This window comes from Bombus huntii, chromosome 8, assembly GCF_024542735.1.
Source record: "Bombus huntii isolate Logan2020A chromosome 8, iyBomHunt1.1, whole genome shotgun sequence".
NCBI classification, from domain to species: domain Eukaryota; kingdom Metazoa; phylum Arthropoda; class Insecta; order Hymenoptera; family Apidae; genus Bombus; species Bombus huntii.
Genome location: NC_066245.1, coordinates 16,672,044 through 16,695,651, shown reverse-complemented (window position 1 = coordinate 16,695,651; position 23,608 = coordinate 16,672,044). Strand labels below are relative to the sequence as shown.

At 35.9% G+C, this 23,608-nt stretch overlaps 2 protein-coding genes across 6 annotated transcripts in view; both read left to right on the top strand.

The window, feature by feature from the left end:
* The window catches only part of LOC126868420 (RNA-binding protein Musashi homolog Rbp6), a 773,477-nt gene extending 751,723 nt beyond the window's left edge, over positions 1-21,754 (top strand). For 2 of the 5 annotated variants that reach the window (XM_050623811.1, XM_050623810.1), the window contains 4 exons: positions 2,704-2,769; positions 7,300-7,577; positions 8,964-9,028; positions 9,787-21,566. In XM_050623811.1, coding sequence (XP_050479768.1) covers positions 2,704-2,769; positions 7,300-7,577; positions 8,964-9,005 — 386 coding nt within the window. In that variant the 3' untranslated portion in view covers positions 9,006-9,028; positions 9,787-21,566. Of the gene's footprint in view, positions 1-1,519; positions 1,625-2,703; positions 2,770-7,299; positions 7,578-8,963; positions 9,029-9,786 lie in introns of all 5 variants that reach the window. The other 3 variants (XM_050623815.1, XM_050623809.1, XM_050623813.1) reach the window with 3 other exon arrangements.
* Positions 21,755-22,102: 348 nt separating this feature from the next.
* Positions 22,103-23,608, top strand: LOC126868427 (charged multivesicular body protein 6). Its single transcript, XM_050623832.1, has 4 exons — positions 22,103-22,314; positions 22,394-22,503; positions 22,581-23,014; positions 23,146-23,608. Exons 1-4 carry the CDS (start codon positions 22,249-22,251, stop codon positions 23,190-23,192), a joined length of 657 nt encoding a protein of 218 aa, XP_050479789.1. The 5' UTR covers positions 22,103-22,248; the 3' UTR covers positions 23,193-23,608.

Below are 23,608 nucleotides of genomic sequence, written 5' to 3'. Positions count from 1 at the left end.
ATTTGAACCATACGCGCGCACATAAATACATACTGTTGACAGATCGGACATTTTCTTTCATTTCCGTCCTTTTCGAAGCTACAACCCAACCCACTTGTCCAAAACACTCTGGTATCATCCTGATTTATTTTTCATCCTGTTTACCCAATATCGATGACAATTCACCCCTCGATTCTCCTAAAATCCACGCAAATTTCGAATCAATCAGCACCGCTAACAGTTCCCAGAACATAAATCCAAACGTGGCTACAATTCGCGTGGGTGTATTTCTATTTTTGATGGGCCGTCTTTTCTCTGTGTTTCGTCCATTTTTTCTGCTTTCCGCGCTGCTCTTACCATACGATACGCTTCGCGACGAGTCCACCTTTGCGGACCGTTTTACCAACTTTAAACCATTTACTCGTGGTTCTTTGTGTAATATTTTTTTTCATCTACCTCCTTTTTTTTCTTTGATTCCGAATGGTAAATGCCAGGGGCAGCGTAATGCTCGCGCGTAGGCGCCGTATTTATTTCGTAGAAAAGCGAGCTCGTGGAAAAAATAGCAGAGAATGTGACGTCAGAACGTCCGCATTCATCGCTAGCACAAAACGCGTCGATGTTTGTTTAGCCGGTTATAAAGGATCTCCGATTTTTCTGTCGGTCTTTCTTGCAATGAAAATTCTTTATTTATTATTTTTTTTTTCTTTCGTCTACCGAAACGAGTTCCACGTTATCGAACGCGTCGGAGTAATTAATGCGCGAAGGTTATCGCAATTGTTCGCGATATGTATTCCGTAGGACCGATATGAATCCACTGCGAATGCCGCATTTGCAGTATTTGTCAATACACGGTTTTATTTTGGTCATTGATTTTTGTTAAAGATAATTATTGATTTCGGGTCTTAGATTTTATAATTATTCTTTTTTAGATTGAATTATTTCGGCTCATAGAATAAATTTCAGACTAGTACAATACATTGAAAAATTCCTAGAGGGGTTGATTTTAACGTTATTGGTCTAAGTTTTAAAGTATGAGATTACATAATTAGGAATTATCTTTCATAGCAGAAATAATAGCATTACAACGATTTGTGTCATAGCAAATATCACGACTAAGTAATTAGAAATCTATTCTTAACCCAGAAGTAATTTTTCTGATATTTTCTAAAATTTCTCGTACTATTAAAAGTATTAGAATTAAATATCCAGTTTATATTCAGACTACATTTAACTCTATTTTCAATAATCACTTTTTTAGTCAACCAAATGGATCAATTTTATTAATGTTTCATAAAGATGAAGACCTTTTGATTTCCTTCTTACGTACATAAACCACGTATAACTAAATCGTCACGTTGTCGCTGTTTCGCCAAAAAGAGCAGCTAAATAAACTCACCATGCCAACGGTATTTTTCTCTCTTTTATCTCGTACAATCTCAGCAGCAAATTTTTTACCAAGATTATTTTTATTTATTCGTCCCCGTTTTTTGTTTTTTTTGCCTACATTCTCAGCTTTCTTCTTGTTCTTTATTAATGTCAGGAGTGCCGGCAGTGTTCTACCACGGAACCGGAAGCGAGAACGCAAGCCGCGCATATACGGAGACACCGATGCAACACGTCCAACGGACTGCACTCCGGAAGAAATGTATGAAGTCGACATTCACTTTGGACTGTGGAAAAAAGCACGCCTTTTTCCCCTCTCTGTCTGTCCGTTTGTCTTCGCGCCTCTATTTCTCTTTGTACATCTGTCTCTCCTTTCAACCGCTTCTTTTTTTTTCACGTTCTCGCAAAACATCGATCATTATCATTACAGTTTATCGGCGCCATGAAACGCAAACGTTTCGTTGATAGTTTCACAATTTCGTTCACTAAACGTTTTTGGAGGCTGGAGCGCTTCTGTTCCACGTCATCGATCGCGATTCATACATTTCTGCCTTCGTCGGTCCCGTAAGCAAGAAATAACAGCGCGGTGAGACGCGTCCAATCGACGAGACGGGGCTGCTGCCGTAACCCGTGCGACAATTGGTAGCCATAGGTTCTATTATCACACGGCAAATATTTTACGAATCATCGAACGCGAGAGTGCGATATTCGGTTACTCGTACGATTGCGAGCACGTGGAATATTCGCAGGTAAATATCGCGTAACGCAGCACGGATGAAAGGGAAAGGGATACCTAAATACATGGTTTATGGTGGACGATGATTTGACCACGCTTTACGTGTTCAAACGTAATCGTTGTGATTCATCCAAAATAAAGAGATTAACGACGAGTTTGCGAGCATAGTAAACGTTGACTCGGGTTCCAGTTGGACCAGAGTAGCAAAGGTCTGTAGCGAGGCTAAAGAACGAAAGAAAGGAGAGAACGTTTAATCCGGGGATCGCGAAAGTGTCACGACGCAGGAGGAAAACGTGCTCGCTCGATCGTCGCACAGCGTACAGAGAAGATCAACGACAAAGCAACACACACGGAAAAATCACGTTTCTGTCTTTCTTTCGGCCGTCACTTTGGCGTCACACAGATGTCTCTCTACGTCTTCTTTCATCTTTTCCTTTTTTCTTTTTTTTTTTTTCAACTCTCTCTTCTTTAATCGGCTACAGACAGTATTACATATCTCTCTCTTACTCTCTGCTGAGTGGCAGTAAACGAGAGTAGCGAGAGCGTACGATATCGCGTATAGCCTTGATGTACGGAACAGTTGTGATCAGAGTTTTATGTTTCAGTGGATCTTACCAACGGACAGCTCACCCCCAACAACAACACGCCCTTGCTCACGCAAGCTCTTTCTGGTACGTCTAAAAGTTTACCATTCTTTTCGGCTTCGATCCTACCACCGCTTTCTTAATTTGTCTCGCATCGCTAAAGAGTCTCGAGGTTTATATTTATATGCGCATCATATACTATATGCAGATATAATATGTATTATATATTATATATATCAAAATGTACGGACAATAGGTTCGCTGGGAACGGCACACGATTTCCGATTCTTGATAGTTTTCATTATCGAGTCACGCGATATAGCGAAAGGCAGTAATGGTAGAAGAGAGAAAGAGGGAGGAAGGGGAAGAGAGAGAGAGAGAGAGAAAGTATGAGCAAGAGAAAGGAAGGAAGAGAATAACAACGATATCAGCTCTGCTTCTTAGCACGAGGTCTTCGTGATTGTTAGATCGAGACGTTACGATATAGCTAGTCGGAATCCGGTATTACGACGCCGCTTACAACGGGGCTTGGAACTCGTGTAATTCAATTCTCTTTCGTGATTCGATTCTCGAGCTTTAAAAGAAACAAGCTTTGCATTATGTCTTAATGGCAAATTACGGGGCTGCTTCGACTTCTTCGTATACTTTGAGTAGTGAACAAGCTCGAACCAGTGAATCATACCTACTTGCTAAGCTTCCTGAAGTTTGAACCGTGAATACGTTTATCCTCGGTTGAGCGTTTCCTCGTTCGAGGATACTCCATGCTCGGATTCTTCGATCGGTATATGTATATACAGTCAATTGTCGTATAAATGCATGATTTTTTATGTCATGGATTCTTTCATTTTATGGGATGATCTTGTGCATGATCGATTTGCGTATGATTTCTATTTGTTAAGAAGTTAAGAAGTATTAGCAACTATCATAATTAATAAATTGAACAGCCATTATTTATTTGGTTCGTAAATGAAATACGTCCAGTACAAAATAACAACATCTCCCAATAAATAATTAAGCATTCGAAATGTTCTATCAGACAGAATAAATCAGGTGCAAAGCATTTCCCAGGAAAGTCGTTCCTCTAAACGAGCAAGGAAAAATCCTACTGCAATTCTCTGTAGAATTCTTTACCAAGAATCCGTGCTAATTTCTCGAAAATGGTCACGGTTCAGAGCACTTTTCACGACCCATGCCAGTGAAAGGACTTTCTTCTTAGCTTGTGAATGGTGCGAGGTCGAGCGGATGGCGAAGCAATCCAGACAGCAAGGAATTCTGAAAAATGTCACACATGTAGGACGGCTGGATGCCGACAGCAAATACAACGACTTCAACCCTTTTATTTTTTTATTCCTCCTCCTTCTTTCTCCCTTTTCTCTCCCACCGATCGCAAAATCTGGCCTGATCCTGTCGGCTCCTGTGCTGTTCGCAATCTCCTCTCAAATAAATCAAACTTTTGAATCGTGCTCGACCCACCCCCACCATCCCTCGTACTCCGCATCGACAAATCCAGCCACCAGTAGAAAACTTTCTAACTGGTCGCCATTGTCAAGAGTTTAAAAGCTGAATAGGGTTTTAGATTGTACATCGAGCATTTTCGGTTTGTCATACTCTGCCCCTCTCCTCGTTCTTTTCGCCCTCGCGAGTTTCGAATTCTTCGCGTTCCTCTTCCACCCTCTGTCTGGAATCTCTTCGTCATCTTTGTCTTCGAATTATACCTAGTCCTCCGTGTCGTAGCTACGTTGCGCAATCTCGTAGTGATTCATCTTCCCTTGCTCTTTTTTTCTTCTTTTTTCTTGGAGATCGTCGTTATTGTATTTTTTGTACATACAGTTGCTCACGAAAGTAATCAAACACTTGTAGAAATCACAAAAATATTTAAACACTCAATTATCTATTATAGTAATAAGTCTAAATATTCAGTGGAATCAGTTTCGACACTAATTATATGTATATTTAAAATGGTTATTCTTGCTATATATCAATTTTTCACTAAATATGAATACAAATTTTTTATGATAAATATTCGAACACTATCGTGAGCAATCGTATATGATAATTGAATTGATAACCATGGAGTGGAGAAAATAGTCTTGATTTTAGGTTTTAAAATATATGTAGTGTTGGAAAATTGGGAATGCCATGGAGTGTGTGGTTGGTATTGAGAAAAGATATATGCGAGATCCATTCTGTGGTCGCGTACATTAATCTCTTTCGTTGTTTCGCTCGGCCGGTTGGTACAGAAGACTCGAGACTGGAACGCAGCTTTTCGGGCCGATGCGTGGATGACAAGTTGGCAATTTATTCCCTGAAACCTCTGGACCTAGGGCATACAATTCCGGGGTATATTTTAGTTTGTCAGACGTGGTAGCTGCTAATACGAAGAGGAACACGTATACAGCTGATGAATAAGCCGCGATGTCCTCGAAATCGGAACGCGTGATAGTGGTCTCCTTTCGTTTCCCTTGTTATTTCGAGAGACTCGAGCGGATCGTTGCCCGTGTACTTCTGGCCAATTAAGTATTGTCGAGATCGTTGTGCATCGGTGTCACTGTACTAGTTCCATTTTGCCTTTCGAGTGGCTATTATTCTATAAATCAATTGCTGTTTGCTCGACTTTCGTTATCCCTTTTATTCTGAAATCCTTCCTCCTATTATAGAATGCGAGCGCTGGTCTTTTATATTGTTTTTTTGTTTCTTTATTTATTTTCTTTTATCTCATTTTTCTTCGTTTTATAGCATGTTCTATTTTGCCCTGAAACAATACCGTACTAACATGAACGCGAGAGATATAGCAAAAACGCGCAAAAAACACGAGTCAGAAACGAAATCGTTCCTCTTGAGAAGAAAATCCGCCACATTATGAACAGTCAAATCACTTTAGAGCTAAATCGCACGTGCTCGACGATATCTGTTTATGTGTTGGTCGCTGTTACTGGCTCGTGCGATTGCGTTCCTTGTCTTAGCGACGTGTATAGTACATTGTATCCATTCTCCGCAGCTCCGATGGTTTTCTGTTGTTCCATTACGCGCAGAGGTGTCTTGTAATCCGCTTATTGAGTATCTCCTTATTTGCTTCTTCCACGTTTTATATGTGTCTGGATCATTTGTTTCCGTAACTGGCGACGTTTCTACACTGTTCTCTCTCTCTCTCTCTCTTTCTCTCTCTCTCTTTCTCTCTCTCTTTCTCTGTATGTGTATCTGTTTTGTGTTGTACCAGTGTTCACGTGTTTTATTGGATGTCTATTACGAATTCGTCCTGGTTCACTGATATAACAAGAAAATGGAAACGTTTCCTTTATTTTTTCTTCTCCTTTTCTAACAGGTACAAATTTATTTTTATACGCACATGTCGCTTATTAATTGAGATGTTCCTTATACTGCGAGATATACACATGTACAGAAACGCAAGTTGTGATGTTGATTGCGTGATTTTGTTGTTGATATTGTAAGGCGTGTTTGTTAGCGATGTTAAAAACACATACTAGTTTCGATAAGCTTCCCGGTAGTAGGTATACTGACATAAACAATAATATTATAAACAATAATTATTATAAATAATTATAAACAATAATATTATTGTTTATATCAGTATACCTACTACCGGGAAGCTTATCGAAACTAGTATGTGTTTTTAACATCGCTAACTATATAGTACATTACTATATAGTAATGTCGTTATTAACATTTGAAGAGCGTAAAATCTTTGGAACAGAGGAATTATATAGCTTTTATGAATACCTATGTATGTGTTAATCAACGTGTTTGTTTTTCTAGCTTGCTGTTACAAAAACATGTATAATGTATGACGTTCCAATCAATTATTCAAATGTTGAAAAGTAATTGGAATTTTCGTGTTCGACTTAAGAATTTAACCTTTCGATGTTTAATTTCATATAATAAGTTCATATCATTATTATAATAAGTAGTATATCATTTGATTGGTTGAAACAATTATGTGCGCAAATCTTTTATAAAATTGTATTCTATCTCGCTTCATGGTATCTTACAAATTTCTTCTTTTCCGTTTATTTCCTGTATGTGTATAAAATATGTTCCTTCCATATATGTTCAAGTTAAATACTACAAACATTATGCCCACAGCCGCATAGTTGTTTCACCTTTCAACATCAATCAGAAACATTTCGATACTACATTACAATGAACAAAAATAAAAAAATTTACATGCATTCCACCGCGAATCTTCTGCAAATGAGCTAGTAAACTAACGAATCTGGTTAGTTCTTCAAAAGAAATCAAAGTTACAAGAACAGCTGACTTACTCTGCTTTCAAATCGTTTCACAGTTAATTCACATGGTATCTCATTTGACCGCATCAGTTTTCTTTAAAAAATCCCTACTCAACCAATCTACTTACTTATCGGTTGTACCAGCCTTGAACAGACTTCTAACAGACTTCTTGAAGAAAAAGACATGTACATATACTCTCTTTCAAGAAACACTCTCTTTCACTTGACCTTATGTTTTTACTCGCGAAGCACTTGGTTAGCGTTTCACGCTCGACGAGGACACACCAGCAGCACAGCTAATTGCTTAGCCGGTTGAGGCCGTGGCAGCGCATTGGGGAATATTGAAAAATGACCGGCACATTCGTTGCAGTGATGAACAACTACCAAGCGGCCGCAGCGCAGGCCGGATTTCCGCCGGCGTCGCCGCACGCGGCCGGTGGCCACGGTGGGCCACAGGGCCGATCATTTCCTGCGGCTAATTCACCGGGCCCCATCGACATGTATAGTTCAAGCGCCGCAGCCGCAGCAGCTGCCGCAGCCGCGGACTCCGCAGTCGCCAGCTACGTCCAGGCCGCAGCCAGTCCGCAGCCCCCCACGACCGCGTTCCCTGCGATCGCTGTGTCCCGTGCCCCGCTCAACTACAGTCCCGTAAGTCCATTCTACTATCCTTCTTCACGCTGACCTAGGGCCCCATGAAATTATTCATGTTTTGTTTAATCGCAGTTATATTGGAAATCGGAGTTTGAAAGGTTCGCGATGTCACGTGATATGGATTGATTATAACAACGAAATTGGGAATATGGAAGATTTTAAGTTCATTTTGAAGTCAATAAAGGGGAGATAGAGATGGTAGACTATCCAATAAGTGATGCAGACTTTTATAGGAGTTTTATGATATACAAGTAGAGACTTAATAGGTAAATGAAAAACTGTTAAAGAAACTAAAGGAAATGTGTTACTAGTTAATTAATACCAGATTGCCTTGCATCCAATATGTGTATATATAAATATACTTTGAGGACTGCATTACTTATAGAATAATCAAATAAACCGTAGAAAGTTGACTTTAGATCGTCGTGTCAATTTTAGAACGAAATTTGTGAAACTTGCGATAGTCGTCAGTGGTTGACTTATACTACTTGACATCTGGATCTGTTTATAAATAATAGTTTCTGCTATCTTCGCGGGAAATATTTGTACTGCTTTTGATGTTTTTTCTTTTTATTAAAAAGTGCTGAGAATGTAATAATTAAATAAATACACTTTATAAATTACAAATTTAATTACACTTTACTTTTTATATTATCCAATAGTAATTCATCAATCCCGGGCATTTTCTGATTATATTAAATTACGATATTCCTTATTCTACATTCTAGATTCGATTATATTGCTTCTTGGAGAAATATCTTACTATTACATTTTATAACATTCGAAATAACAAAAGAAATTTCATACATTAGAAGGAAATAAAAGAATTGCCATTGTATATTGTACACTGGTAACTAGATGTCTGATATAATTGATATTCTTTTCGCACCGACCGAGTCGGATTGAACGAAAAAATTTTCTAGCAACTAATCCATTCTAACAAAATTATTAGATTTATCTGTGATAATTCTTTTATCCATTCAGTGTACTTTAGAAAAGATATTTGAATAAAATAAAAAACAAAGAAGAGTCGAGAGATTCGAGAGTACGGTACAAGTTCCTTTCCTTTTCTTTTGTTAGAATTTGCAACTTACGTTGCTGTAGCTTCGATTATAAATCGGTTTCGATTGCTGAGCTTCTCAATTTGCCAATATTATGTTTTTGTATTTTATTCTTTCCCTTTTAATTCTTATTTCTCCTTTTCATCATTTGGACAAAATTTTATAATCGAACGATGCAACCTTTCATGATCAAGTATCGCAATTGCACGTAGTTGAAACGATATTTTTGCACCATCTTAAATAACGTACAAAAATAAATAAACTCCTGTCCTTAAAACCATCATATATGAACCTCGACAAAATATTTTTCTTCGTATTTTAGGGTCCTCTAATACCAGCGGCGTTCACTAATGGCTACCATTGAGCCTTGTTAAGACCTAATAACAGGTACGTAGTCACGTTCGCCTGCATTTTAAATCTTTCTATTTAGGCGTTTCATGCTACATAATATTTAATACGTAATAGATCTTCTTAATTTGAAAAAAAGTAGTTGTACGGTAATGAAATCTGTTTAATATTAAAATTAAATGTTTCTGAATTGTACATAATTATTGCACAAATAGTAGATAGTTATAAGCCATTTCATCATCTTTCTTATGAGACATTAATTCAGTTAACTAAATTTGAAATATTGTAACATTTCCTGTTGTTTTTCTCGAATATAGCGCATTATCGTACGAATACGGTAACGAAATACTTTCATCTTTCTGTAGCAAACGCAAACACGTTCACCAAAAATGAATATAACAGAAACCATAGGTTTCCTTACCGGTTCACCGTAAGTTTCCACTTAGTGTGCCACATGAAATATTCATAACATTAATTCTCCTACTGTAACGAGCATACAAATAATAGGATGCTAAATGATTAAGATACTTTCGTGATTAAATTCTTATCTACATTATCATTTATTAATTTCAGATTAAATTTCTTAAAATACAAATAAAAGATTATATTGGACTATGATTCGTATATTACGTTATATAAAGTATGATTCGCGAAGGGATCTTACTTTACATTTCATCTATTTCCATTCACTTTTAAGCACTCCAACAGTAACACGATCCGCTTGCGCTGATTTCACAAAGATCATGGCTTACGTATCGCAATCTCTCGCTAACAAACTACGATTTTTTTTTCGTTAGGATGGACGAGAGGGCAGAACGCAGCACGGTTGACTGACGGTACAGTGAACGATGTAAATGCCTTGGAAAAATGCACCACGATGAACGAACTTTGGACGGAACTGGATGCGTACTATTACGACTAATACATCGGAAAATCGCGATTTAGATAGGAAGATAATAGTTTCTACCCAGAAGGAGGCTTCGACTTTGCAACGGCGATTGATCGACCGCAACAACGGCGACGATTGAACGGAAATAACCGCTACTTTCCAACGAACGGAAAAGAAAAAAAAAACGTAAATTGAAGGCGTGAGGAAGACACAAGGAAGCTAATAGAAATATGAAAAAAATCTAAAAAATAAGAAGGAATGGAAGGAGGAAGATGCGAAACAAAAATGCGGGAAAAATGTATAAATTTATAAATCGCGGTACACGTCCAGAAAGTTTGCGAGAAGAGCGACGTGGTAAAGAAAGATAAGACAAGCAGAAAGTAAGGGAAACACGAAGGGCAGAAGCTGCGTAAAGATAGATGTGGCCGAAACTGCGTATTAATGCCCGTTCTCCGACATTAATAAAGAATAATATAATAATAATAATAATGAATTAAATTAATATTATTAATTGCTAAATAATTAAGTGACTAAGTCTAGAATATATATAAATATTATATATATAAATATATAAATATATATATATATAAATAATTGATAAATATTAGATGATAAAACGTATGGATCCTTAGCATTTAAGGCAAACGAAAAAATGGCGGAAGAATACCAACTTACATACGAATATTATTATAATTACTGGTTATTATTGTATAACGTTATGGCGACTTTTTTTTCTAATTGATTAACAAGAACAAGAAGAGGATGAAAAGCCATGCACCGTGTTAGCTCGCGCGTGTACGCGTGCGCAATATACATATATACATATATATACATACACATATATATATAAGTGTGTGTGTATATATATATAAATACAAATGCAAAATACAAATATAAATATAGATATAAATATGAATATAAATACAAATATATAAATATAAATATAAATAATAAAATTACAATTATTATGCGCATAACACACGTTCGCACCCGGGAAGAGAGCGTCTCTGTGTTGGGCTTTCGAGTTTTTTTAGTCGCGTAGAAACGGTTAATAATAAAAAAATAAAAGAGCAAAAATACAAAAGGCGTGTAAGGAATTTTTCGAGGAGCTCGAATCGACAACACGAAGGAGCACCCGACACGGAAGTGTGAATGATTAGTCCGGGGGGGGGGATTTAGGATACGAGACAACGAGGACGTTAGGCAGGCCAAGAGTGCGCTTCGCCCTTTTTCTTTGTTTCTTGCGCGCGCGTGTCCGCCACTTCTCAGCGTGCTCTTTGCCGACTGAATGCCGGAATGACACTTCTCGCTCGCCCCGGCGCGGTGTCGTCGAAGCACTTTTCCCTTTTCCCGGGTGTGCAACGAGGGAGAAAAGAGGACGAATAAAGCACGGAAAGAGCAAGAGGAGGGTGAGGTTGCGTACATAGACCTAGGCACGCGTGTTACACGGATGACGTGTCGCTGTTTGCATTGCTTATCGTGCGATGGATAGAAGGAAAGAAAAAAAAAAAAAAGAAAGAAAGGAAGAAAAAACGCGGGGGCTGCGAAGCGAGATGGAAGGATTGCAACTCGCGAGACTCTATGTAAGTTAGACGAACAAAGAGAAAAAAAAAGAAGAAATAATGAGGGAAAGAGGAAGAATGGAAGAATACGACCTGCTTTTAAGATGATGCGTGTTGATAAGAAAAGAAGATGTAGTCATCCAGCGCAAAGAACGGTTATCGATAGAGGAAGAGAATGAGAGAACATTACATATACAGGGTCGCGAAATCGAGTAAGAGAACGCTAAGTCCCAAGCGTTGTATCGCGTCGAAAGTCTGGTCTCATCCAATGCCGAAACGATGATCGTTGAATTTAATCGGCCATTGTATAGCTATCCAATCGATTACTTGCATTAACTTCGGTGCATACATGCATATTACACGTACGCGAATTATTGTATCGTTGATTTACTATAACGCATGATCCTATAAAGGAGCCTGCAAGGGAAACACAAGCAATGTTCACCGACACGCATTTCACACAAGCTCACAATAAACGTATATAAAATATCTTCTACATACACTTTTACATACACGCTCAAACTATACATATGTTCCACACAGAGACATAGACACTCCGAACACAAATATAATATATGCTGTGACACGCGCCAGCGGCTTTTCAAAGGAATTATCCTAACACACATGCCTATATACACATACAAGAAGAAATATATATATATATATATACACACACATACCCACGCTACACCAGGAAGAACTATATGCAAACCATCAAGTACACGAAATAAGATGCATTAAAAGAAAAACAAAATATATATCTACACATATGCGTGTATTCAGTTATTATACCGCGCGTCCGTATATGTACAGTGCGTTAATTGAAGGCGAGATTGCGAATCGCCAATTTAATGCGCCATTGCATAAGTAAAAGCGGAAGTGAAAGTAATGCGTGCAATGGGAATGATATTTGGACACGAAGCGAGGTTGTGCGTCTCTATATAACCCGGATGCATGTGAGAAAGAATGAGAGAGAACGTGACGATACGTGCGTACGAGAGCGAGAGAAAGAAAGTCATTAAATCTTTAAGATTTACGAACACGGTCACCTGAAAATGTCATTTTACGAATTAAAAGATGTTAAAAACAGGAAGGAAATTGGAAAGTTTATACGGACTGGCGTAAACGCGAGAAATCGTTAAATTGCGGAACGTAGCCTTACTCGCGGAATGACTGAACACCAAAAAATCCTTGCGTTCTTTCGCGCTTCGAAGTATTTCCCTAATTAGACGGACAAACGGTCCGAATGGGGATACTCCATTCAATTATTCGTAATTGGTCTAGGTTAAATGCGTGTAATATCGTTCGGGAAACAGGGAGGAGTCATTACATTAGTTTTGTTTTTTAGCGCACGTATGTTTTATAAAATTTAACCCAGCCCTTGAGGAAAGTTCGATTTAGGGGCTCGAAGGGCATCGCGACGCTCGAACCTCCCTGCTTCTGAAGGGGACAAATAAAAAAGAAAAAGTAAAACAAAGAAACCGTCGACGTGCAAAAACTCATTCCGCGGACTATATAATTCGGATTTTGTTGATATAGCTGATCAAAAACTCTTTTCATACGATACTATTAATTACTATTATTGAATTTGTCAATATTGAATTATTGAATTGAGTGAGAGTCAACGAGCGATAAATTAATTATAATTATTACAAAAACAATGGATATACGTGCGACAATTCTAGGTACGGTTATTATTGTATTCAATAACAGGGTAAAACAAAGAACAAAAAAAAAAAAGAAACATTGAAGAAGAAGGATGACTTTAAATTGGGACGCGTGTCACGTCGAACGGCGGCCATTTTGTTTTCCTGTGCGCGGGTATGCATGCGCACGATGAAAAAAATGCTAAAGAAAGGAAAGAAAGGATGAAGAGGAACGAATGAACAAACGAGTCAATTCTTACGAACGTTAGCAATACTTCGTCATGACCACAAAGGATAAAAATGGCAAATAATGAACGAGAAAAAAAAGAGAAACTAATAATAATAATAATATACACGACTAATCTATATCGCGGATAAACTTACATGAATTCTTAAGTTCGTGACGCGTACACGCGTGGCGGGTGATCCTCGCTCGTTCTCAATAAAAGAAAGTGGAATATGAGAAAGCGGAACGTGAATGAGTCACCACTCCTGGACAAGAAAAACGTACTGTAAAACAAACTGCGGTCGCGTGTATTTTCGACGCTACAAAGCCGACTTCTTGCAAGCGAAACAAAATGGTAGCTGCTTCGTTACGCCCCAGGACTAACGATAAACGCGTGCAAAAGAGGTAAAGGTATATGCATCGGGCCAAAACTGTTATTATCCAGGCAACTAATAATTCAAAATATGAGAAAAGTCAAACAGCAAAAGGAAACACGTACACACACACTATGAAAAAAGAGATTGGTATTTTATCGGTAGACCGTACACCATACATAGGACGATGCTGTTTTCAAATGGGTTCAAGAGACGAGTACGCAGAAACGAGCGTTTCTTCGGCGATGTTCTATTCCTGATTTTTTCATTTCGATTCTGACAAGGTTTCTTTTTCAAGGTTGTGCGAAATTACGAGGGTTTTGTGAATGAAACGCGACATAATCAAGCGAAAAAAACAGAAAGAAACGCTCCATGCTCATAGCTTCACAGGCAACTTCTGTTGTCTTTATTCTTTTGTTACGTTCATTGGATCCGGTGGGAGAAAAGTGAGTTAAGTGAGCGTTAAATAGACGCGTCGAGCGCTTTACGTATCACGGAGCTGCGCTAATTGTTCAAATAGACGGAGAGTTGGACATTGCGCGGAGAAGAAGAGTGGAGAAAAAGAAAAGAAGAGAAATACACGAGAACATAAGCACCAGCTCAAAGAACGTAAAATATAACAAGATTCGTCGTATATAGGTTTAAGGCACGCTGACGCGCGAGATCGCAGAGGATGGGCAAAATAAGGAAATGTAGAAAGCATATACACATACAAATGAAGAAATAGAAGAAGAGAAAACAGTCATAATTAAGTGTACAAGTTGTAACTTTTCGCAGTTAAGGTGAATGGTGTGCCGAAAGAATCTTGGGTTCCTGATCATTTATTACGTTTAACGTTTTAAACTGTAGAATTAATGCTCATCGTTCATTTTGGATTTGAATGAAAGCAATTTTGTTGAAGTGTGATTAACGAAGTAATGTGATAGTTATTATTATTTTTGAGCAATGTGTAAGTATCTTAGAACTAATTTCAAACTTATTTATTTAAATTGTTTCGTCGTTCTTTTACGAACGAATCGAAGATGTTGCGGCAGGAACCTAAGCGACTTTCAACGAGAATCCTCTGGAAAAGAGAATTATATATAAATATATAAATATATATATATACATATTCGAAAGAGATCTACGATCAATTATTAATTAGACAAAACAAACTAAAATGCGATCAATATACAAGCGAGTTAATACAAAAAGAATGAAGAGAAAAGAAAGGAGAAGATAAAGGTGTCGCGAGACATATAATAGGGAAGACAAGTCATAGGAGGGGATAAAAATGAAACAAGAGGAAACAAAATATATATGTGAGTACAGTCCACGCGTTTATATTTATAAATATGAAATACATTAATATTGAAATATTACGTCTATATCTACATCTAGTATATATATAAATATATATAAATATAAATATATATATATATATATAAATATAAATATAAAAACGATTAAGAAAGACAAGAAATATATTATGACTATATATATATAAATATATATAATAACTGATTAAGATGGCAAGCAGACAAAATAAAAAAATATGAGGATTATGGGAGATAAACAGATATATTGAAACATTGTTTTATGCATTTGTACATATATATAGTTATTGATGTTTTAAAAGCTAATATACTATTGTACTGAACAATTTTTCGATGATCATCATCGATGATCGTGAAAGGAGAGTCGAGCGGGGGTACAACCGGGGTAGATGAGGGTAGAATGAGGATTGGGAAGACTAGACGCGGAGAAAGATGAGAGGAAAGAAGGAAAGAGAATAAAGAAAAAAAAAAAAACGGCAAAGAAATGCGAGGGAGGCGAGCTCGTTGTTCGATGCAGTCCAGTCTTCTCTCACTTTGCAATACTCTTCCGATTTTTTACACGAGGGAGTTTATTTTTCCTGGCGAATTTTTGTCGAAGGTTGAGCATGAGAAGAAAAGTGTACGGAGATGATAATGATATAGGAAATTCAGAAGACTTCGCTTGTTCATCGACCGAGCTCGATCACTCATTGCGCGATTAATACGCTCACACCGACACTTCCACATTGTACACGTATGATACACACACATACAAATACTGACACGTATATATATATATAAATATAAATATAAATATAAATATAAGTATAAATATAAATATAAATATAAATATACACGCGTATAAATAATAAGTAATAATTACGATAATCGAAAAATATATATTATATACGTATATATAAATAAAATACACACAGCGTGAGCTAAGGACAGGAGAAAGGAAATGGAGGTCACAATTGTAAAGAGAGTGCGAAGAAGATGTTAATCAAGTGAGTAATCGATTATTGCCATTCCGTGATTGAACCGTGAAATTGAAATTAGAAGTACACGACTGACAAATCTTCATGCGATAGGTATGCGCGATGTGTACAATGATATGAAAATGAGTGCAATGAAATATAATAAAACACTTTATAATACTTAAGTCTTAGCGGTACTTAAGTGCAAGTAGCGATTATAAGTAATGTTTCCATTGTACATTTTATCGTTACAGAATTATCGTTATTGTAAAAATTATTTTTTACAGGAAGCATGAAAAGGCGAACAAAACTATTCTGTTTCATTTGTTTCATACGTTGAAAGGGTTTTTTGTTATACTTTCGTCTTGCGTTAATTAAATCGTTTTCAACTTCGACCACCTCGCGGTAGACGGAGTTAAATGTAATTGCGAAGTCGTTCGACTGTACGATATTTCGTAGATAATACAGCAATATCGAGTAATAATTTAATGAAGATGCCGCTGCGAGCAAATTCAACATAATCAAGCGTATTTAACCCGTTTGCAATTAATGGAAGTATAATGTATGAAGGTGATTATACAACCATAGGGAAGATAGTATGCAGACTTGAACAAGCATCAGTTCACTAATGTTCACGTAGAGTTCAATCTGTTTGCGCTTGACCCAATAGTGATAGTTGCTCGCGCATAAACGATCGTTCATCATTCTGAAATAATGTTTCACGTTCAGTCTGTATTAGTGATAACGATATAACAGTTCCATATTTGGAACAGACGAATAGAGTGGCCCAAATGATTCAAATGTTAGAGTTTACGAACACTCTTTTTAATTATATCACTTTCTAATCCGTACAATTGTTCTATATGCAAATACAAACACATATACACAGACACATGCATAGATACTTTCAATCACGTGTTTTCTTACGATACAACGAGAACAATACTCTTCGAAACAATTATACACGATACAATTATCAACATAATAGAAACTCGCGTTATATACGTTAATTAATCTCGTCCAAACAATAAATTACACATATTAATCAATACACTGATATACTTACACAGGACAAAACAAAGGCAAACGATTAAGATAATGGAAAAGAAAAGTTTCACTTCGCCTCACGGATTCGTCGATATCGATCCTTCGATCACTTTCTACGCACCCTCTATTTCTTGACTGCTGATGTTTCCTAGAACGGCTAGTTTAGCGTACATTTCGCTGTGCGACACGAATCTGCGAATTTCTGTTTTTGATTTTCTCAAATCAAAGCTGACAGGCGACAGATGACATACGAAGCGTTTTACCTTGTACGGAAATACGGAGGAAACGCGGACACGATGCCACGATATTTCAAAGAAAACAACCCCCGTCGCTCTGCGTGCGATGTGACTGTGGTTCGAGAGAAAGAGGGGGAGAGAGTGAGGGAGAGTTTGTGAGCCAAAAAAAAAAAAAGAAAAAATAACTGTGCGAAAGGGAGAAAGAAAAAGGGTGAATGAAATGAACTCGCAGAAGTCCGTAGATAGATAGACAATTTTCGAAACAACGTTTTCGTGCGTATGAGAAAGATCGTTGCTGCGACCTGACACGAAAAGTTGGAGCGTTTCTCTGCTGACTGACTGCCTCTGAACTTGCTCGTAGTACCTACAGTTTCGATTTCGATTTTTAAGCCTGTTCGAGTCACGTTTGCTAACTGGCGGACAGAGAGAAACGCTCTGAGCGGGTACACGATTCGATTAGTCGAGTTTCAAGTCAGTTGTAATATAATCGATTGATAGGGATCGTGATGCCTAAATCAGTGTTCTTTTTTAAGTGGAACGTCGCAGCCAAAGATGTAGGCTAAAGGATCCTACTTAGGAATTATTTTTATTCGCGCATTACGGGAACATGCGGGCTGAAAGAGCTCGTTCGTTTATTATTATTATTATTAATATTATTAATATTATTTCTTTCCTTGTTTTTTTTTCTGTTGACTTATATTGTATTTTAATAACGATTAATTACTACCGTTCGATTACTATTAACAGCGTTATTATCGGATAGTATTATTCTAACGCATCCCAATATCATTTTCTATTTGTCAGGATGCAGTAATCCGCTGTGTTATGAGTACAGTTATCATTGTCTTTGAGCCGATGATTTCGTTTACTTCAAGTTTCTACCGAGGAGAAACGCGGCTCGAAGAAATCGTCGTCCGTCTCGAATACCAATCAGAATTATTCCATGTGTCGTCTGTTCGATATGAACGAGTGCTCGCATTTTCAAAAAAAGGAAAGAAAGCTTTCTTGCAAAATCGAGAAGAAATGTCAATCTGATTCGTGTTACAATTCACTTTTAGCCAGACGTCCAGGGGATTTTTTCGAGTCGCAGATTAATGAAATGTGAACATAACCCCATACGATATATATATAATATATAATACAATATATATAATATATAATATATATTATATATTATATATAATATGTAACATATATTATTATATATAATATATATTTAATTACATATTATATATATACATAACATCATATATATTATATATATTATATATATGCGCACGGAAAGCATACAATATTATGAATAAGTATATATAATCATGTAATTACACGTGCACACGTTCGGATGAGCAGTTAAACGTAATCTGTTAATATTCTTCCTGCGTGCAGAACAAGGATATAACAGCCACGAGCTTCGATGAAGTTTTGCTAACCATCGTACAGCAAGAATACCAGTTCTTTTTTTCATTCGATACCCATTAATATCAATATGTATCATTTTCTTTTTTTCATATAAAATTATTCTGCCGGTTTTATGCTTTAATCGTTGAGATAAGATTGGGCGATCAAACATATAATATTTGATCGATATCCAATTTTCATGTGTTCTAAAAAGCATTAGTTAGGGTGTGAAAATTTTGACGATATCGTATTGCCGTTATTAACGAAAGGATAATCTGAAGAAATATTTAAGGAACGTTCAATTTCGATGAATACACTTTTCCATGGGCCAACCGAATCGATTATAGAGCGAGTATTTTCAATGTTGCTAAATTTTGTAATATTACTTAACCGCACTGACTCACGTTAGTTTCTAACACAATTGTACACTGTTCTCTGTACTATCGTGACATTTTTCGTTTGTTTTATTATGTCATTGTTCCAGTTTTACCGCAAACGATTGGTACCTGCTTGTGCAACTCGTAAAATAAAATACGATAAAGGCCATTATATAACTTTCCGTTCCTCTCGCTCCTCGGATCGATTCTCTTACCCATCGCAACGGGTGTGTTCGAATCAATCAAGCAAAAGTTGTTATACTTTAGATGCTCGTTCTTAGAACGATCATACGAATCGATAGATAACGCGACAATTATCTTCGAAATTGTGAATATTCGAGATCTCCGTAGCAGTTGTAGGCGGAAAAGTAAATATTTCGTTCAAGTTAGCTTCGAAGCATATATATTTATTGCTTGTTTTTCAATTTACATATCGTGTTGATCTATAAGATCTAAAAATTGTTTCGTGCTTTAACGCTGTATCATGACTGCGATCATCAATTTTCGAAGAGTTGCTAAATTCTTCCCTCCTTTTTCGCTTCTTTTGGCTGCCATCGATCGATCATTTCACGATAACTATATTTTCATACCATAAATTGTGTCATTATTTCTTTCATTAATTTTCTTCGCGCATACAAAACAACCACGCAAACGTTCTCAAACACACCGGCACACGAGCACAATAATTTCATTGGTCTCTTCCTTAAGATGAAAAAGAAGAAGATATTTAAATAAACAAAAAAGAACAAGTCTGAGAAACAATTTTTCATCGATTTTTTTCAATCAAAATGTTAAATAAAAGAACTGCATCGTAATCGTTGTGTGCATGTGTGAGAAGTGAAAAAGAGTCCACGAATTTCAACACACTCGCTTTGATCCCGTTCATCGTTGTCCTTAGTTTTGTGATATTGTATTTTTGTTGTCGCGTGAAACAACCGAGGAATACCGAGTGTTTTCTGTGTACACGGCATGTTATGAATTACAGGGAGAGTCTTAGAGTCTCGTCATTCACATTGTCGAATTAGGGAACCATCTAAGTAATTTCTGTTTAAAACACGTAGTAAGAGAACGGAGCGAAGGTTTTTAAAAATATTTTTTACGACGCCTCGTGAGAAATACAAAGCAAAGGCAGATTGATGAATAGCATGAAAGAACGAAACGGAAGCTCGGCGGTATGGTACAGCTTGCAATGAGAAAACTTGCAATATAACAAGCAATAAATAAATCACTTTTAATTCCATGTATATTAAACAATTATGTGGATGCTTAATGAGATTTATTGAATTTAAACAAGCATAAAGAAAAAAGAAAAAAAAATAATAAAGCCAGGAACTAAGACGAAATACTGATTTTACATATTCTTACTAATCGTAAACGATTACAATACGTATAGCGACATACTAAATTATACGATTATGTATCGATTAAAAAGAACAGATTAAATGAAAATGGTAAATAAATAATTATTAAACTAAAAAGCAAAAAAAAAAAAAACAGTACGATTGCGGGCGGGAATCGCCACGAAGACGGTAATGTCTAATCTATATAAGTACGTAAAAAGTTTCAATTTTACACTACCGATAATAATGACATAACGGTAAGGTTCTATATAAGATATAATGATGATTTATAATAATTATAACATTGTACAGAATATTTATGAAAGGCGCGCTGCTGGCGAAAGAGCCGCGCGTTTCTTTGTGTGTTCGTAGCTCGCGAACGCAAAAAAAGAAAAGAAATAAAAGAAACGAAGGAGGAATAGAGATAAACGGTGAATAAATGTGAAACAATACGAGCAAACAAATGAAACACGTTTATCTTTTCTTGTAATCAATAAAAATTGTTCGAATTAAGCGTGGCTTAAAGTCGTCAGTAAATTTTCAGGCATCCATAACAAATGTGAAGGAACAACGCGCGACTCTCTATCCAAAAGCGGCTAGACTATAATGGATGTTTTGTAAGATAAAGCAAAACGATCACGGATTATATTGAGATCGCGTTCAGAGAAATGTATAATCGATTACGTATTCGGGATAGCTCGAATTTACTCGACGACGCCTTTCTCGATGGGGGAATAAAAAAATGTAAGAAAAGAGATAAAAAAAATTAAAAAAAATGAAGAAAAGAAGAAGTACGAAAATTGCGGCTCTTTTCTACCGCGAATATATTCGAGCATAGCGACATGGTGTGCTGTCAAAAGGTGAAAATTATGGTCCTTAAAATTTAAGCGGAAAAGAGTAACAAGACGCAAAAAAATAAAAAATAAAAAAACAAAAGCGAAATAAAATAGAGAACAAAAGATAGAAAGTGAGAGAATTTATCCGCCGTAGATGTGTGGCGTAAGAAAGGGCCGATAATCTAATTCATTGTGTATGTATACAGACAGAAAATAAATATAATATTGCGATTATAAATATTAAACTAATAAAGAATAACAATATTGTACCCCTCTGTACATATAAATATATATTATAATACGATGATTATTACTATATGATTTATTATAAATATATATACATAAATATAAATATATCTCATGAATTCACATTATTATGTTTATTATTGTTTACTTATTATTATTAAAATTATTATCATTGCGATGATAACGAGAAGGATGATGATGATGATTATTATTATTATTATTATGATAATATTATTAATATTTAAGAAAAGGTTCACAACGTGCCGTGTGTATGTGGGAATAAAATATATAATATAATGGACATTGTTCAATTCAATCCAATGTCTTGTCGTTTTTCTCTTTCCTTGTTTTCAGTCTCATATCATATCCTTATCACTTTAGATAATATTCCTTTCTAAATTCCATAAAGATATTTATTCTTGAACATTAGTTAAAAGATTTAATATATCAAATTCATCAATTATAAGTTTATTGTGCTTCTTTGCCTAATTAAATTTAAAAAAATTAATTATTGAGCGATATACAACAATAGTACCGTTATTTTATTATTAAATTTTATGATAAAAGGCTTATTTTCAATAAAATAAAATAAGTAATAATATACATATGTATATACATATATTTTTCGCGCCATATAGTTTGAATTTTAGTCGAGTACGAAACTATCGATAAGTCGACCAGAAAATATGGCGCCAGCCATGATAGATTTCGTTATTAGTGTCTTAAGTGATGTGTCAAACGTGACATGAGTTTTCTTTCAAATTCCGTATGACAGTTTAATTAATACCGTTGTACATTATCTAGAACGAAATGGGTATTTTCTTTGCAAAGAAAAAGCCACCGAGCCGTATTACCGAACAGGACAAGGCCATTTTAGTACGTTGTTTCGCACATTTTCTAACCTCAACCATTTTTATTTCAGGCACATATTAACTGATTTCTAACATTTTTACAGCAACTGAAACAAACTAGGGATAAAATCAAGCAATATCAACGAAGAATCGAGCAAAGTCTCGAAAAAGAACGGTTACTCGCAAAAAAACTTATACAAAATAAACAAAAAGAGTAGTTATTAAATTCTTGTCTATTGTAATTTTAAAATATCTTTAAAACATTTGTTAAACGTTATAAAATCTTTTCAGACGTGCTTTACTTCTTCTACGGAAAAAGAAGTTCCAAGAACAAATATTATCAAAGACTGATGGACAGCTAGAGAACCTTGAACATATGGTACATGATTTAGAATTTGCACAAATAGAGTTGAAGGTTGTAAATGGCCTAAAAGTGGGTAATATTGCATTGAAAAAACTACATGATTTATTATCCATTGATGAAATTGAAAAAGTTATGGACGAGACTAAGGAAGGAATTGAAAAACAAAGGGAGATTAATGAAATATTGTCTGGAGAACTTACAGAGAATGATGAGAGTGAAGTTGAAGCAGAGCTTAATGCTTTGTTAGCGGCAGAAATTGAAGAAAAGGCACCAGAAATACCAGAGGATGTAACATTACCAGAAGTACCAGAGGATATAACATTACCAGAAGTACCAGAGGAATTACCAGAAAAGAAGATAGGTAAATACATTGTATAATATACAAATAAATAGCAATACTATAATACACAAATAAATACTATCATGTTAGATTTATTCTTCTATTAGAAAGGTACATTTAATCCATTCATTTATCTTCTTTTTATTTTGCAGAGCGTACGAAAGAAAGAACAAAGGAAACTGTTGCTCTGGAAGCATGAACAGGTGATAAATATCATTAATAAAGTTTCTATTCTATTGGCACTTTGCGCAGGGGTCTCTGTATATATGTACAGTACCTTATATGTAAGGCTCAGCGTGAATAATTCTCATCCAAAGGGTGTAATTGAAAGAATGGAAGTTACGTTTTATTAACAAAGTCGTTTAAGTGCTAAAGACTGTTATTGTAAACTGCGTATACATATATGGTTTTGATGCTGTGAATACATAATCCAGGCAAATGTACATTACTCTCTCATATATTACATATACCATGTAAGTTTCACAATAATTATGTTTGTACTACCTTACATGTACAAATATCTTTTTATCTTATTATTGGCCTTTCTTATGTGTAGTTATACAAAAATATGCAGAAGTTTAAAATCTTTTAATAAATGTGATTTTATTTACAACA